This window comes from Buceros rhinoceros, unplaced genomic scaffold (assembly GCF_000710305.1).
Source record: "Buceros rhinoceros silvestris isolate BGI_N320 unplaced genomic scaffold, ASM71030v1 scaffold27033, whole genome shotgun sequence".
In the NCBI taxonomy this organism is placed as follows: Eukaryota; Metazoa; Chordata; class Aves; order Bucerotiformes; family Bucerotidae; genus Buceros; species Buceros rhinoceros.
The window spans coordinates 9,881-24,795 of NW_010402209.1; the positions used below are offsets into that span (position 1 = coordinate 9,881).

The window sequence follows — 14,915 nt, forward strand, 5'->3', positions numbered from 1 at the left end:
ACCCTGACTTGGGAGCAGTTAGCGCAGTATTAACTTCACTGTGTGCAGGTGTAACATCTCACAAAGCAACATCTCTTCACAGATACTAAGGTGACATTTAGGTTACACTAAGCTTAAACAGTTCTCTTCAAAAGCCCATGGTATTAGCAGAATTTTTATGGGTTTAGATCAGAAATGGAAACAGTTACAGGAAAGATAAAGGACGTTAAATTTTAGGCATTTGTTAAATTAAAACCTACAACTCAGCTTCCTCAGGACTGAACAACAGGCAAAGGGGAGCAAGAGGAAGGTTTCACAACTCCTGAAGCAGACTTCTTGAGGTACTCAGACATGTAAAAAGGCACCTTCTGGAAGTCATCAAGCCATCTCCATACGCGAAGTCAATGGACCCAGACATGCAGTAGCACAGGAGCACAGCTTAGGAAGTTGCTGTGTAACACCTGGCACTCTGTACCTTCACCGTGCTCTTCTAACCCAGGGAAAATGAGTAATTTGTCTTTATCCCTTTGTCACTGCACATGGGCATGACCACACCTCTCCATTCATATCTGCCCATACTGCCAGACAACACCAATTATCATGAGAATAATTTCAAAGTATTACACCAAGCTGGATATTATTCCATGATTCACACTACCAAACAAGCACAAGACAGTATTAACACTGTATTAAGCCTGTTCAGGTCATTTCTCACCTGCACTGGCTTTTGTCTGTGTAAAATGAATGGGAGTATGTTTCCCAAAAAATTCATTTAGCCTTAGATGAAAGCATGATTGAAATTCCCCAAGAAAGAGATAAAACCCCAATTGTTTCCCTACTTTTCGTAAAGGCACTATAAAGTTAATGCCAATGAAGAATTTTTCAGAGAAACAACACCTCCAAGTTAAAAAAAATTAATACATTACCTCTTTCTCCAGCCAGTTAAAGAGCTCACACAGGGCAACAGCATCTTTAATCTGTGTTAAAACAGGCACAAGGAAAGGGAATCAAGAAGAAAAAAGATTTATCAAACCTCAGTATATTTTCTGATGCAAAAGAATTCAATCTGCAAGTTTCAGAAACACAAACTAAAAGATGACCTAAGAGGTCTTTCCAGGTTCTGCATCCTGTAATTAATACAAGCACTGGAAATGTATCTGGACAATTAAACAAGCATTAATAAAGGTTTACTGCTGGTAAGCAGTACTTGGTGAAGAATCGCCAAGTACTCAGCAAACACTGGCTTTACTCCGCGCATGACCTTCAAGTCTCTTGCTTCAACACACAAGATCTCGCATTGCAGATTGTGGAAGGTAACCACGCAATGCATCTGGTGATGCGACAGGGGAATATGTCCTTTAGGGACACAAGCACCACACAGTCTCTGTCACAGCTTCTGGCTTCTCTCCTGACTGATGACCTCCATTATTTTCCTTTTTCCTACGTGCTTGAAACATGCAGGGGCATGTACAGACAACTGTACAAGCGCAAGGCACAAGATTGTCCTCAGGCGGCAGGTAACAAAGTATCTCTGCTCACTACAAGTACTTTTACATCCCCTTAAGTAACAAGGCAAGAAAAGCATTGAAATAGAAAGTAGCAGTTCCCAAGGAACTAGCAGAAAATATGGGACAAGTTAGAATTGCCAGCCCTGCTTTAACTGGCATATTTTCTTCCTGTTATGAAAACTGCTGCTTGAAAATTAACAGGAAAAAACTTCAGCCCCGCCATAACCATGTTTCACAAGCAACTTCTTTGCTGGTAAACAGGAAGCTTCCTGGGAAACCAGTCTCATTTCCAGAGTGTCATGATGATGACACAAGAACAGAGGGCTTTGAGGACACAGGCTGCTTCTGAACATCTTGGCCTGTGTTTTGCACCACGTGTCAAAGAATTTCTCTGTGTCCGCCAGTTCTGTTTATTCAAGTGATAGCAATTTGAAGACTCCACTGAGAAAGACAACAGAACTAGCAAACGGGAAAGAACCTCCCTTTGAGGGCCCACACTCTAAACAACACTTCTTAAGTCTGCACAGTCTTCCAACAGAGCAAGGTTGGTTCCTCACAATTACAAACATTGTTCTTCACTCCAAGGGAATGCAAAACAAGCAAAAAAACTGCTTCCACAGCAGTAGATGTCTGACAGAAAACTGATTTTATCCTGCCATCCACACTCTTATTTGCTTTTTAAACCAAAATGCTAAAACTGAAAGAAAAATGTAATTTCTTTTCCTAAATGTAAAGTAAACCTCTTGCCATGCGCGAGGATGCTCTCAAGGCTTCGCTTACATGTGCTCTTCTCATGCCTTCTATTTCCAATGCATTCTTCACAGCTTTTGCAATGCAGATGGGGGTATACGGGGTGAGGTATCGGTAAGCCTGCAGCAGAAGGACAGGGATTACTTGTGGATTAGTCAGACTACATAATCCTACAGGTTTAATAACTCAGCCTGGCCACAATTCGTACTTTGGCAGTCTCTCTCAACCTTCAGTGCTGCGAGGTGCTGGTTGCCAGTTGTCAGCTAAGGGTACTTGAAGAGGAGAAACAGTCCCTGACTGAAGGAAGAACAGCCACAGGAAAATCCAAGAAACCAAGAGGTCCACAGCTTTTCATGAAGCAGGGTGAAGATCTGGGTATCCCAAATACCATATATATCAATGTCTGAGGCATGAGTTTCCTGCTGCTGATGTACACTAAAGACCCAGAGACAGCCAATGAGAAATATCAGCCTAGGGGACTAAGGTGGAATTTAGGCTGTGCAAATAGACCTTTACAGTCACCTTGACTTGCTACCTGAGAGCCATCCTCAAGTAGAAGGGAGAAAAGGGTACTGAGGTACTAAGCACCAGTGCTGAACCTGGCCCCTCAAGGCTCTGGCTCCTCCAGCACTGAGCATCACCACTTCTAACGATCAGCTCTGACAAACACATCAAAAAATATTAAATGCCTTTGCAAAGCTAAGCTGTACATATTGTCCAGGTCTCAAAGGACCTTACATCAGTGGTTTGAGACAAAGCCTTCCTGTGCCTGGACGGGGTGGCCCTGCATTAAGGACAAGTAACTGATCACGCCTTCAGAAACTCACCAGCCAAGGTGACTTGCCCAAGCCCTGTCACACCAGAAAAAGGAAAAAAAACAAAGTCTTTTGCCCCACAGTTCTCTGCTCTACCCATTACCCATCAAGAGATGGGAAGAGCACCTACACAAGCACAGCCCAAGCAACATGCTGTTTTCTTATTCTCAACGCACCAGCATACAAACAAACACCACTCAAATTCAGAGGAAAGGCCTGGTTAAACCTCAGCAAAGACCAATTTCACACAAATCTTTACCGTTTCTTTACAGTTTCAAATTCTTTAAAATAGCAAGAGAATTACATTACATTACGCAGAAACTAAACTACTGAAGAAGACACAAGAAAGTCAGGAAAGTCTCTGAACAGAGTCAGGACAAAACTTCTCAACAATCAGATTCTTAAATTGGCTTGCCGTTCACAGATACTGGTAGGCTCTATTAATCTTCTATGAAAAGCGTATTTACATGCAGCTGTAGGCAAATCTATAAAGGGTTTGCAGATCTGTATTTAATAACAGACTGGATTTTTACCTGTGTCAATACTTGGCTTTGATAAAGACAGACAGTAGATGAATTTCCAGTACTGTGGTTCTTCAAAGCACCCCAGGCCAGTTGCTCAGCTGGTGTTAAGTGGTGTAGAGTTGGAGAAAAACGTCCAGTGTGAGGAACTGGGAAACTTTTGGCTCCTTCAGTGACTCTCTAAGCGGTTTTTAATCAAGACATTTCAGTCCTTCCTCTTCTGCTTTCTAGTGCACAGAGCTCCCTGAGGCAGGGACTCTCCCATTGCACACAGAGGGCATGTAGCACTGTAATGACTCAGTATCAGCTAAAACTTCCAGTGCTAACAGGGTAAATATCACCACTACAACTCACTACACTCCTTCATCTAGGCCAGATCTACAACACTTCTCCACATGGAGGCTCTGCAACTCATCCGTGCTAGGATTCGCCCACTGACTCCAACTACAGCAAGGGGTATTCTACTCTGAAGTCAGAAGAGCAACAACAATTTATCCTGAATGCTCCATAGACTCTATACTTTCTGCTACCCTGGAGGAAACAGTAGTCAAAACGTCAGTGTTCTCTATTAAGAGGCCATTTGCACCTAGAAATGGATTGATGGTGTCAGAAGATTTAACCCTGAGCGGGGACAAAAAAACCTGTCTGTCTTGCTCACATACATGTCTTGTCGGGTTTTAAAACAAAAAACACCCACACAAGGCAAACTGCTCATTTCCCTCAAGTCAGTGCAAAGGCACAGAGAACCATATCCCGTATCAAAGGGATACTTCAACAAAAGTTTCCAGACCTGTTTGGTTTTACCATTTGTCCCAACACACCAAGAACAACGAAGCTATTAAGGTACATAAGTGAATGTCATCATGGGAGAAAAATAATGCATAGTTTCTGCTATTTTGGCCATGAGACCTGGGGAGTTGAAGCAGAGATTTGTGCTGGTATCCAACTGGCAGTCTGGGGATACATAAATTGACCCTGCTCTTGGGACTTTTTCTTTTGGAAGACACAAAGCTGAAACAAGTCACAAAACTCCTGTATACAGAAAAAGCATTCAGGCCCCATGTGTTAGCTCTGTTGTCACAGGTTTTGCTGTATCATACACACTGCTGCAGCACACCCATGCCATACACAAACAGGTAGGAGATACCTGCCTGTCCAGTGGATGCAGAAACCAGGTGACGGGTGAATGCAGACTTGTAGCCAAACATTTTTTACAGTTTTGCTCTTCCTACAGCAACCCCTTCATCTGAGCCCCATGATTCTCAGGTGGGAAGCCTGGACTGTTCAGTAACCCAGAGCAAGCCCAGATTCTGCTCAGTGGGTCTGGTCTTCCATGGCAACATGTGGAAAATACCCACTGGTCCCTGACTTCCAGCTGTATTTACTCACAGCATCTGTTTGGAGACACACCATACATAATGCTGCTGTCTCCTCTGAGAGCACGCATAGAATCAGTCTCGAGGAGAAAAGACAACACAGAAAGAACCGTGCCTCTGCCTTGAATATACCACCCAAGGAGACCTTCCGCTGTGCTCTTTGCAACCGGTCTTGCCTATCCCGCACTGGCCTTTTCAGCCACCAGCGTGCTTGCAGTAAGTGTGGGTAAAGCCCTTCCCAAATCTTCACCCGCGAAGCCAAGCCATGACTGACTGATGATGATCTCTGTAAACTGGAGAGCATTCCAGAGACTGTGACCTCTAGCAAAAACAAGATGCACACAAGATGTGTGGAAACCAGCCGGTCCATAGTTGCTGCTGTGTCCTTCCCCTAGTATCTCCTTTCATGTCTATGGAATATTAGGTGGACTGCCGAACAGCCAAGTTCAAGTACAAGGGTAAGATAAAGTATAGCTGTACAGAAATTATTCTGTTACTACAACTGTCCCTCAGCAGATGAACTCACTGCACGGACAGCCAGTGCCTGCAGGTTATCCCTGTTCTCACAAGGTTCCCTGCTGCAACAGCTCTGTCGACCTGACCCTCTTGTCTTCAGTACAAGATGTCACATATTGCCTGATATCCTCAAGCCACTGAAATAAATAACGGGCGCCATCTTCAAACACTCAGATCAAGCCCAATGCCCCCTCCTGCACGTCCTGCTCAACTTCCCTGCTTCAGTTTCTGCAGGTGTCCAGCTCATACTGCTGGTCCACATAAGTCTGATGCTCCAGCCACAGGCAGAATGACCCAAGTTCACCCTGCTCCCTCTCCCCCTCCCCTCTCTCACTGTACTTGTCTTATCTTAAGCTGACAATTCTTTAGGTAAATCGGCTTAGTGAGTTGGAAGGGCAGCTCCATCGAGAGCAACCCCAGGATTAACAATCCCCTGGATACCTCAGCATGGCTGGATCCCTTCAGTACAAGCTCCAGCCTGCATCACACTTTGCGGAAGGGAAGCTGAGGCTAGCTGCCCTCATTAACACCATTCCTGACCGCACTGAGCAGAGGGGACAAAAGCATTTTCCCTTCCAAGGGCCACTCACCTTGGGAATGGCCTCAGTTATAGCATAGCTGGCTTTGTCACTGAGCCACACTTTCTCCTTGGGCGAGACGCTAGCACCAAGAGCCTGCAGCTCTGACAGAACAGATCCGTAGGGCAACACCTGGATTTTAAACTCAGGCTCCAGAGTGGAGTCAAGCTGTAAGTGCTCCATCACAGCTGGGTCCATCATACGCTCACCATCAATGAAGAGCCTGAGAAACAAATCGGACAGAGCAGATAAGTATGACTATGTTTGACAGTGGTTGGAGTAAAGGAGAAACTATTCTGACATTTCAGGGAGAAAAGCATTCATTAACCACATGCTATACTTTGTCCTATATTGTTTTAACCACTGGCCCTGAAACAGCTTAAATCCTGCTTTGAAATGAAGATGTACCACTCTGCAGAGAGGAAAGAAGCTGACAGCATTTTTGTCTGTATGACATGTTCAAAGTGGCTGCACCCCATCACTGTGCTTCAAGCAGGAGAGTGTAACAAAGGCATTTGCCATTCTCTAATTTTTAAGGGCAACATCTGGAAAGGGAAAAGCTGCTGTCATTCTAAGCACCACATTGTTCTTGTTGTCACTGAACTGGAAAGTTCAGCTCGACCTTCACATACAACCTCATAAAGCCAGGCTTTACCTCACCTGCACTGAGATGCTTGGAGATGCCTCTGAAAGACTGGTGCTTGCTGAGGCTCATTGTATGGGGCAGTCACAGGAAAGAAGCCTTCTGTCATATGCCAGCCCTGCAACTTTTCTACATAGTCCCTGCAGTTTTGAAGTGACTCATCACTGACATTAGAGAAAAGTCTTCCATGTCCAGGTCAGCACTGGGCTTCAACCACATTTCACCCAGGGCTCCAAGGGCTCTCCGTATTATTTCAGGGTGACAGACAGAGGGGTCAGCCATCATGTGCAACGTCACCCAGCAAATCAGCCAAGGTGCTAAGGAGCGCAGCAGAGCTCTTGGCTGCCTGTCTAGCTCTGATCAGGGAAGGAGAGAAATTAAGGTTGAAGTCACAAGTGTCCAGGACATTAAAGTGCTCAAGCGTAGGCATTTTTAAGACAAAAGCTTTGCTAGGACAGTTTTCCAGCAGAAAAATGCATCTTGGGGGACAGAGAGGGGAATACAAGCACCTGATTGTGTTCATTCCTATGACGGCGTATGCAAAAAACACAGGATTGTACTCAACATCAGAGCCTCGGAGGTTGAAAAGCCCTGGAAAATAAGAATGCCAAGAATCACAGTCCTGGTTCATCTTTTGCAACATTAGAGAAAACCAAAAATAATCGCAGCAAAACACAGTCAAGCAAATGAGTGGTCATGGGTGCAGGCTGTGGGTCCAGCTCCTGCCCAGCTGTCCCACGTCCTGCTGCTTTCCGGCAATCCTAAACTTTTGCCAGGAGATGGCACCAGAACTGCAGTTTAAAATCTTCCATCGACAAAGAAATTGGGGTCTAACTTCTAAGGGAGGGCTGGCTTGGAAGAAAGCAGGGACAGGCAAGAAAGACAAGGACACGTAAAAAAAAGCAGCGTCTGCCCTTTCTGGCCTGTGCAATTCAATAAAAGCTCACTTCAAGAGCCAGAAGACTTCAAAGTTACAAGTTACTATTTCATTCCAATCCTTCCTTTGATATCGAGGGAAGAGGGAGACACGATAGGCAAGATTAAAATACACCAGAAAGACCTTTCAAGTGGGTACCTCCCACACCTCAGATTCAGACTACATAGTCTCAGGGTTTTTTCACAAACTTTTTATCCTGCACAACTCCAGGCAAAGCCAAGAGGGGAAGGAGTTGATCAGCATCTCCAAACTCCTGATTTTAGGGCCAATAAAAACCCCAGGGTATCCAATTAGCTGAAATGAGTTACACAAGGCAATAAGGACAGCCAGCAGGACAGCTGGGAAAAGAACCAACATGTCCTAAATCACAACCCACCACTTTATTCATCGAACTGTGCAAATGCTGCCACAAAAGTAAAAACAGAGTTTGATTCTCCCCAGAGAAAGACTAGGTCACCTGAAAGCAGGAAAGAGCCACAAAGAACTCTTTACTGCATGGGTAGAAACTCCTCCCTCAACCGAGTCACAATGCAGTAGAGAGGCAACAGCCTCCTCTGACTCTGTCTCTGCCCCCAACAACTTGTCTGGAGTTTAATACAGTGAATCGAATTAGATAAAATTAAAGACAACTTCTCTCCCTTCCCTGTCCAGAATAGCAAATCAACCAGACACCTGGCAATAAGCTTCTCTCATGACCTCTGGTCCATCTTAAAACCCTTGATTCATAACCAAGCTTGGCTTTCCTGGCGACATTTAATCTGAAACCACCTCAGGGCACCAATTTATCATTAATTTAATTGGAGATGTGCCTAAAAAGGTGAGACAATCTCTGCTCATGCAGGCCTCCCCAGGGAGGAGTCATATTCACCAGCCTCAGAAGTACTTTCTTCATGAAACAAGCTCTTTGCTCAGTGTCCTAGATCCAGGAGAGCCCATAGACCGTAGGAAGCTGACTTCGCCCAGCACCAGAGACGTTGTGTTGGCAGTGCTGGAGCTAGGAACACGCCACCTTCATTTCTACCTTTTCAGATCAGATCAGATGTAAGGCACAGGCATCAGCAGTACTCACACCCTGCCAGTGCTGTGTTCCCACTGCACCAGTTTGTGCACTGGTGATTTGCACAAAGGATACACAGCACTAGCAACAACAGTCCGGGGGAAACCAGTGCTGTTTCTGGCCATCCTCCCTTCCTACACACTGGGCTGGAAGCCAGGATGTGCAGCCCTAATCATCCTGGGGCCCTAAACACGGAAGGGACTCCACACTAGGACATGGGTTTTGAAATGATCTGAAAATACAAGCTGAGCCCTGACTTACTTGTTTTAACCAAAGCATTTGCCAAACACTGGAGAGGTAGAGACTGACTTAAAGAATCATGACAATTAGGGTGATGACTGCGAATGCCACGTACCCCACCCTTGCCTTATGTATACAAAGCCACATGTTGCATCGCTTTATTTACAGCCCAGCCTCCACAGCAGAAAACAATCTCTATCTTCCCATAGGGTGAGGCAGCATCAGGGTGTTTTACAGCCAGATAATCTCACAGTTTTGGGAGTTTTTTCCCCTTTGAACTGCCTCAGGCTTTATATATAATCTTCCTTTCCCTTTGCTTGGGCTTTGTTTCAAAGGTGGTGATTTGCTGCATTTCCTGCGCCAAAATGTACTCAGGAGCTGCACTGGTGTAATAAGGCACTGTGTAGAAATACAGGCTTGCTGCTGGTGACTTCTTATCGTCACTGCACTTGATACAAGTCAAACGACCTCTGTCAAACCCACTGGCTTTCATAAGTGCCTATCACCCTGGCAGGGTTCTTCCTTTCCAAGGCAGGAAGGACATTTATTTTGCAGAAAGAACAGAGAAAGGAGATGCAAACACTTACATGCTACTTCATCCAAGGCCGTTGCCACAAACCACAGGACTTTCCTCTCAGCCATTTTTGAACGGAGGGCTACAATTTTGTCTCTCCAGCCGACCCCTGCAAAACACAGTATGAAAACCAGCTTTACTGGGGATGAGGATGTAAACACAGACCAACTCATTGGATTTTGGAGGTACCCAAAACACACTGTGCTTGTACCTCTCACTCCCTTCTAATAACTGATATGAACTATCTCAAACGGGCTGTCCTCCAGACATCCATGGATTTCTTTTGAAGTTATCTAGCCTCTAGCAAATAGTTATTTCAAGTTTTGAGGACAAAGCGGTCATTATCTGAGGTCCAATCACCTTCCTGACCTATTGACAGTGAATCATATTGCATTGCAGTAGTTTTTTCCTCACCTGCAGTAGTGTTTTCCCTGCTTTCTTTGCTTTGCAAAAGAAAGCAAAGGGGGACTCACAGTAGAAAGAGTCCCTGTTCATTGATAGTTAAGCTTCTCACCTGTGTAACTCAGGTCGAGCGTAATGAGAGGCTTGCAGGGGCGCGGAGGACAGTCTGTCCAGATTGTATCAATCAGGTTCTCTTTGACAGGCACAAGGTCATGGCCAGCACTTCTCAATACTTTGGACATTCTCTTCCACTGGTCTGCCAAAGGGAAAAGAGTCAACAGTGATGGTCTTAAAGAACACCAGTTCAACAACAGCCCCATTCACAGGGGACACACTCAAGAATCTGAGTCTCCACCTTTCCTTCCAGCCTCTCCTTCTTGCCCTTCCCTTTAAAAACAAAGAAAAAGCTATTGCAATGACAGTTCCCCAGATGCAGCTGCTACAGCCAGCAGCAGGTACAGAACTCGCAGCCCTAGAGCCTCATGCTTGAGCTGAAAATGACCTCCTCCAGCTGGGAAACAGGAGTCACTGGAAGAAGCCATAAGGGTGTCCTCTAGCCCACTGCAGAACCATGCTAGATCTAAGCTAGACGGAGAGATAAGATGGGATTCCACGCAGCCAAGAGACTGATCCTTAGCCCATCTGAATCAAGCAAATGTCTCCCCTTGCCTCCAGTGATCTTTGGATTGGGCCCCATGTTCTGAAGCATGAGTAGATGGATACTCGTTCATCTGACATAAATGGTACCTCTCCAGGAATGCGCTTCCTACAGGGAAAGCTGCAGAGATGCCAAGACCATCAAGCATGAGCTTTGCCTGGGTCTTCTGCCTCACGTGCTGGCCAAGGCATTCAGCAACTTTGTACTGAAGTGCCCATGACAAGCTGAAGCACAGACAAAAGGAGGTAGATCAGGACTCTGCTTTTCAGGTAAGGTCACTGCAAGTCCAGAGAGTAGCTCTCATTTCTGGTGTTTTGGAGTCAATACACTGCTGTGGTGCACTCATGATACATGCCTAAACCAAAATCCAGCCTGGTTTGTGGAACAGTTTAACCAACCACCCCATCTGGGCCAAAACATGGTTAGCTACATCCCATCACAGAACAGCTTAGCCAGAGAAGCAAGGAAGCAAAATCTAGTTGCCCAACCCGGAGTTATAAAATAAAGTAAAACCAACCAGCAGGAATAATGAAAGGGTCCACTCCCACCTTCGAGCCTTCTGGGAGGACACTCACTAGCCAATCCTCCTGAGTCGGCGTATCTTTCAGACCTCCATAGATTTAAAAAAAAAAAGAAAAAGGTTCAAAGCAGCAGTCATCCTGAAGCATTCCCACACTATCCACAAAGTCCAAACTAACACAGAAGCTACATCTACTAATGAATGACTAGACCTATGAGTAAGAATAGTCACAGGACAGGAAGTGAGAAGAAGAAGCAGGAGTAGCCGTGTATGCAAACATCCCTAAGCTCCTGCACGATGGGGTAACCCCGGAGCCCAAGCTGTAATATGTGCAAAGTGACCAAACAGCATCTGGGTGTTCTCCGATTATCAGTGAAGTAGTATCCCAGCCCCCTGCGTACCCATTTTCATGAGTGTCCAGTTGCTATCCATTTGATGTGCAGCTTGCAGGAAGTAGCGTCCATCTGTCCACATGGCTGCATGCTGTTCAGTTACTATGGCAGTACCTGGGCAGGAAGGCAGAAAGATGTGGAAATTTAGAGGTGGGCAGCCACCGTGCAGAGACACCCACAGCAGGTGGACTGTTTGAAATGCACCCTAATTCCCCAAAGGCAGCTCTGCTCAATGCTCGAAAGTTAGTCCAGTTTCAGTGGAGATATTCACTGTGTCCCCTGCACTACGACCTTTCAAATTCTATCAATAGACAGTATGCACAAGGATGCAGCTTGATGAATTGCCTCAGATGAATTCAACCTAAGCATACGTCAGCCAGTCAGTGGAACAGAGCAAATAGAGCTTTCCAAACCTTCTGTAACAGAAACTGTGGTCTCCACTTGGCTGTTGCCACAGTACATCTCCGGACTCTATCCCACCTTCTTACAGGGAGGAAGCTTGAGCTCTGGTCATACACAAGAAACAGCTGTTTCTAGGCTAGCAGACGTGGGTATCGCTCCAAGCTGTCAGCTGCATCCCTTTCCCAAATGTTACAGCTCTAGCAGAGATGGCTGAACGGGAAGTAGGAACATAAGCTTCTGCTGGTTTCAGCGTCTGTCCCATTCCACTGACTCCAGATGGAGGGATGCAAGCAGACAGCTGAGGAACAGTGACATCTCAGCAAGGCACTCTAGCTGCCTTCACCTTGGTGACTGTAAAAACCAAAACCATGGCACAAACAGAAACTGAGTGCAAGTCTTTTGAGTCTCTGCACCTTGACAATACTCTGCCTCCGGAAACCGAGGCCCAGATTAGCAGAGCAGAGTTTCCAAATGTGAATTCATTGTCTTCTACCGAACTGACCCAACACAAACCCCATTTTAAGCTGCTTCAGCCTGAAAAGATGAAGAAAGAAACACAAGGTGAGACCCTGCGTGAAACCTCACTGTTTCGCTAAGCACTAGGCTGGGAACACAGACCTTCCAAGTACACAACAAGGGCCCAAAATAGAGAGGAAGGTTGTGAAGAGGCCATGCAGAAGGTGTGAAATTAATACAACATTCATGTTATCCATTAACAGCAGTCCACAGCCCTGGATTTATCACCTTCCACATGAGGTCCCAGAGTAGTTCATAGGAACTGATGAATGGACCCTCCAAACACACAGGTAGCAGTATTTTTTAAACCCATTTACAATTGGGAGGGGGGAAAGTTCTCACAACAGATTAAGTTGCAGAGCTTAGGGTAAAGCCAGGGTAAAAAACTAGGTCTCTTGAAATACAGACCTATCCTACAGCCAAGAAAACATCCTGTCTCGGCAAGATAAGCAAACTTTTCCACAGTGTTCAATTTCCAAACGCAGTGTTTCTGGCCCTGGCTCTGTTTAAACAGAAAGGCTCGCTAAAGTCCACCTACTATTCACCCAGCCCAAATGGGCAATGTAAAAATCTGTTCGTACTGGCTCCTCATCAAAAGAAACGACCGTAGATTACAAGCACCACATGAAAGAGTTAACAGAATTTTACTTTATAAGAGGTTCATTCAGGGGTCAAACATTTTCTGAAAACTTGTTATTGCGCTGATATTACATAATTCCAGTGGGTAGCCAAGACATAATTCTGCAGATGCTGAAATGGGAAGAAAACAGTCCAAACAAGCTGGATAGGTTTCCTAATTCCATTCTGCCTCTATGCCATGAATGAGACTATTTCTTTACAGGGGAATTATGTACATTAGCAAGAACCCAAGTTCTGGAAAGGTACCTGCAGAGCCATCAAATCCGGAGATGAACGCCCGTCTGCAATCACAGGGTGCAATGTATTCGCTCTAGAAAACAGAAGAGGCAGCAATTATTTATAGCAGCAGGGGAAAAAAAATCAGGTGATGACAAATACTTCAATAAGCTTTTTCTCCTAAAGGACACTACCGAGAGAACAAAATGAGTTAAAAAATCCTGGGCTCTACTCCACTGGAACATTTAATCATCTGTGATTATATTGTGTTTATGTCCAACTGTTTTTTTTTTCCTTTAAGCTGCAGCACTTTTCTCCCACAAAGGTCTGTAAACACTGAAGTGCTTCAGAGTTTGCAGATGTTTATTTCACACTCAGCCTCCCCTTTGGGCAACAAACAAATGCTGCCTTTGAAGCTGCAATGTGAAAGGAAGATAAACCAGAATCACCCCTCGATCTTGGAGACCAGAGTAATCAGTACATAAAATCTGTAAAATTCACTATCTCCAGAGAAGCCCCTCACTGGCATTTATAAGAATTCCTTCAAGACTTTCTTTTCCACAACAGTGACACTGAAAGTAAGTCATCAAGGTGGTAATACTGTAAAAACTTTAACCCTTAAGACCTTTCATAATTAGGTGCTGATCCTCTCACTTCTTTCTTGCCTACTCAAATCCTGACTACACCAGAAACCACCAGGACATGGTTTGGTGGGTGAGAAGGAATCAGAGATGACTAACCCATCCTCATCCCAAACTCATCACAACCTGTGTTTGTGGACACATCTCTTAGCAGAAGAGCCTGAGAAGGCACAGATATCTGGCATCCACAGAAGCTGCTAAAATTAAAAGAACAACTGCACTTTGAAATGGTCCACACACCATTTCTATGGGATCCCATTCTGGCAAGTTTGGAGGTCAGAACTGCTGAGTAGGCCTTTTAATTAACTAGTGCAGCTCAGCAAATCAGCTTAATCCAGGCTGACAGTGCTGATGTTTGAGCTGCAAAACCCCTGGATTTGTACCTTACAAATGATCTGAAGCCAAAGTCTCTTTCTCTGCCCATAAAGTTTCTCCACATCCAGGTGTGCTGTGGCAAAAGAAACATTTTAGGGACTGAGCCAAGAAATCACAGACCAATTCTCAGATGGTTTTAGTTCCTACTGTGACACATCCTGCATTTCCCAGTCTCTGGCCAGGGCTATTTCTAAATCACCTGATTGTTCGAAAACACTCTCTTCAAACCTGTTACTCTTCACTCCTCTAAAGAAGACAGGTTTCAAAACACAGGAGTGAGTGAGCATAGATCACAGCACCTGGGACCAATTCTGTATTTTTGTTCCAAACAACACCAGAGTCAAAACCCCTCCAGAAGAGCTACATCTCCCCACTCTGGAAGCTGCCCTAGGCAGCAGTTACTAACCATTCACCACTAACATTTTGAAATCAAGCATTGGGATGGCAAAAACCATGGCCCAAAAGAGCCTCTGGCTGAGTAGCTTCTGCTACTGACTGCCAGGGAAGATTCCTGGGATATGCTCCCAAGAAATCCTCTATTTTATCCAACCTCTAATGAAAGGTGGCAAAAATGGGGTGGGTATTGAGACCACAGGTCCCCCCATCTCTGAGTCAGTCCAGTTCCCTGTGTCTCTTTCTGTTCAGCCCCACAGGGATGAG

The 14,915-nt window shown here is 45.2% G+C and overlaps 1 protein-coding gene across 1 annotated transcript in view; it reads right to left on the bottom strand.

The window, feature by feature from the left end:
- Window positions 1-14,915, bottom strand: part of XPNPEP1 (X-prolyl aminopeptidase (aminopeptidase P) 1, soluble) — a 27,937-nt gene that overhangs the window by 8,763 nt on the left and 4,259 nt on the right. Inside the window, 9 exon segments of the mRNA XM_010132572.1 lie at window positions 906-956; window positions 2,268-2,357; window positions 6,056-6,266; window positions 7,196-7,277; window positions 9,508-9,603; window positions 10,009-10,152; window positions 11,072-11,164; window positions 11,476-11,580; window positions 13,270-13,333. Coding sequence (XP_010130874.1) covers window positions 906-956; window positions 2,268-2,357; window positions 6,056-6,266; window positions 7,196-7,277; window positions 9,508-9,603; window positions 10,009-10,152; window positions 11,072-11,164; window positions 11,476-11,580; window positions 13,270-13,333 — 936 coding nt within the window.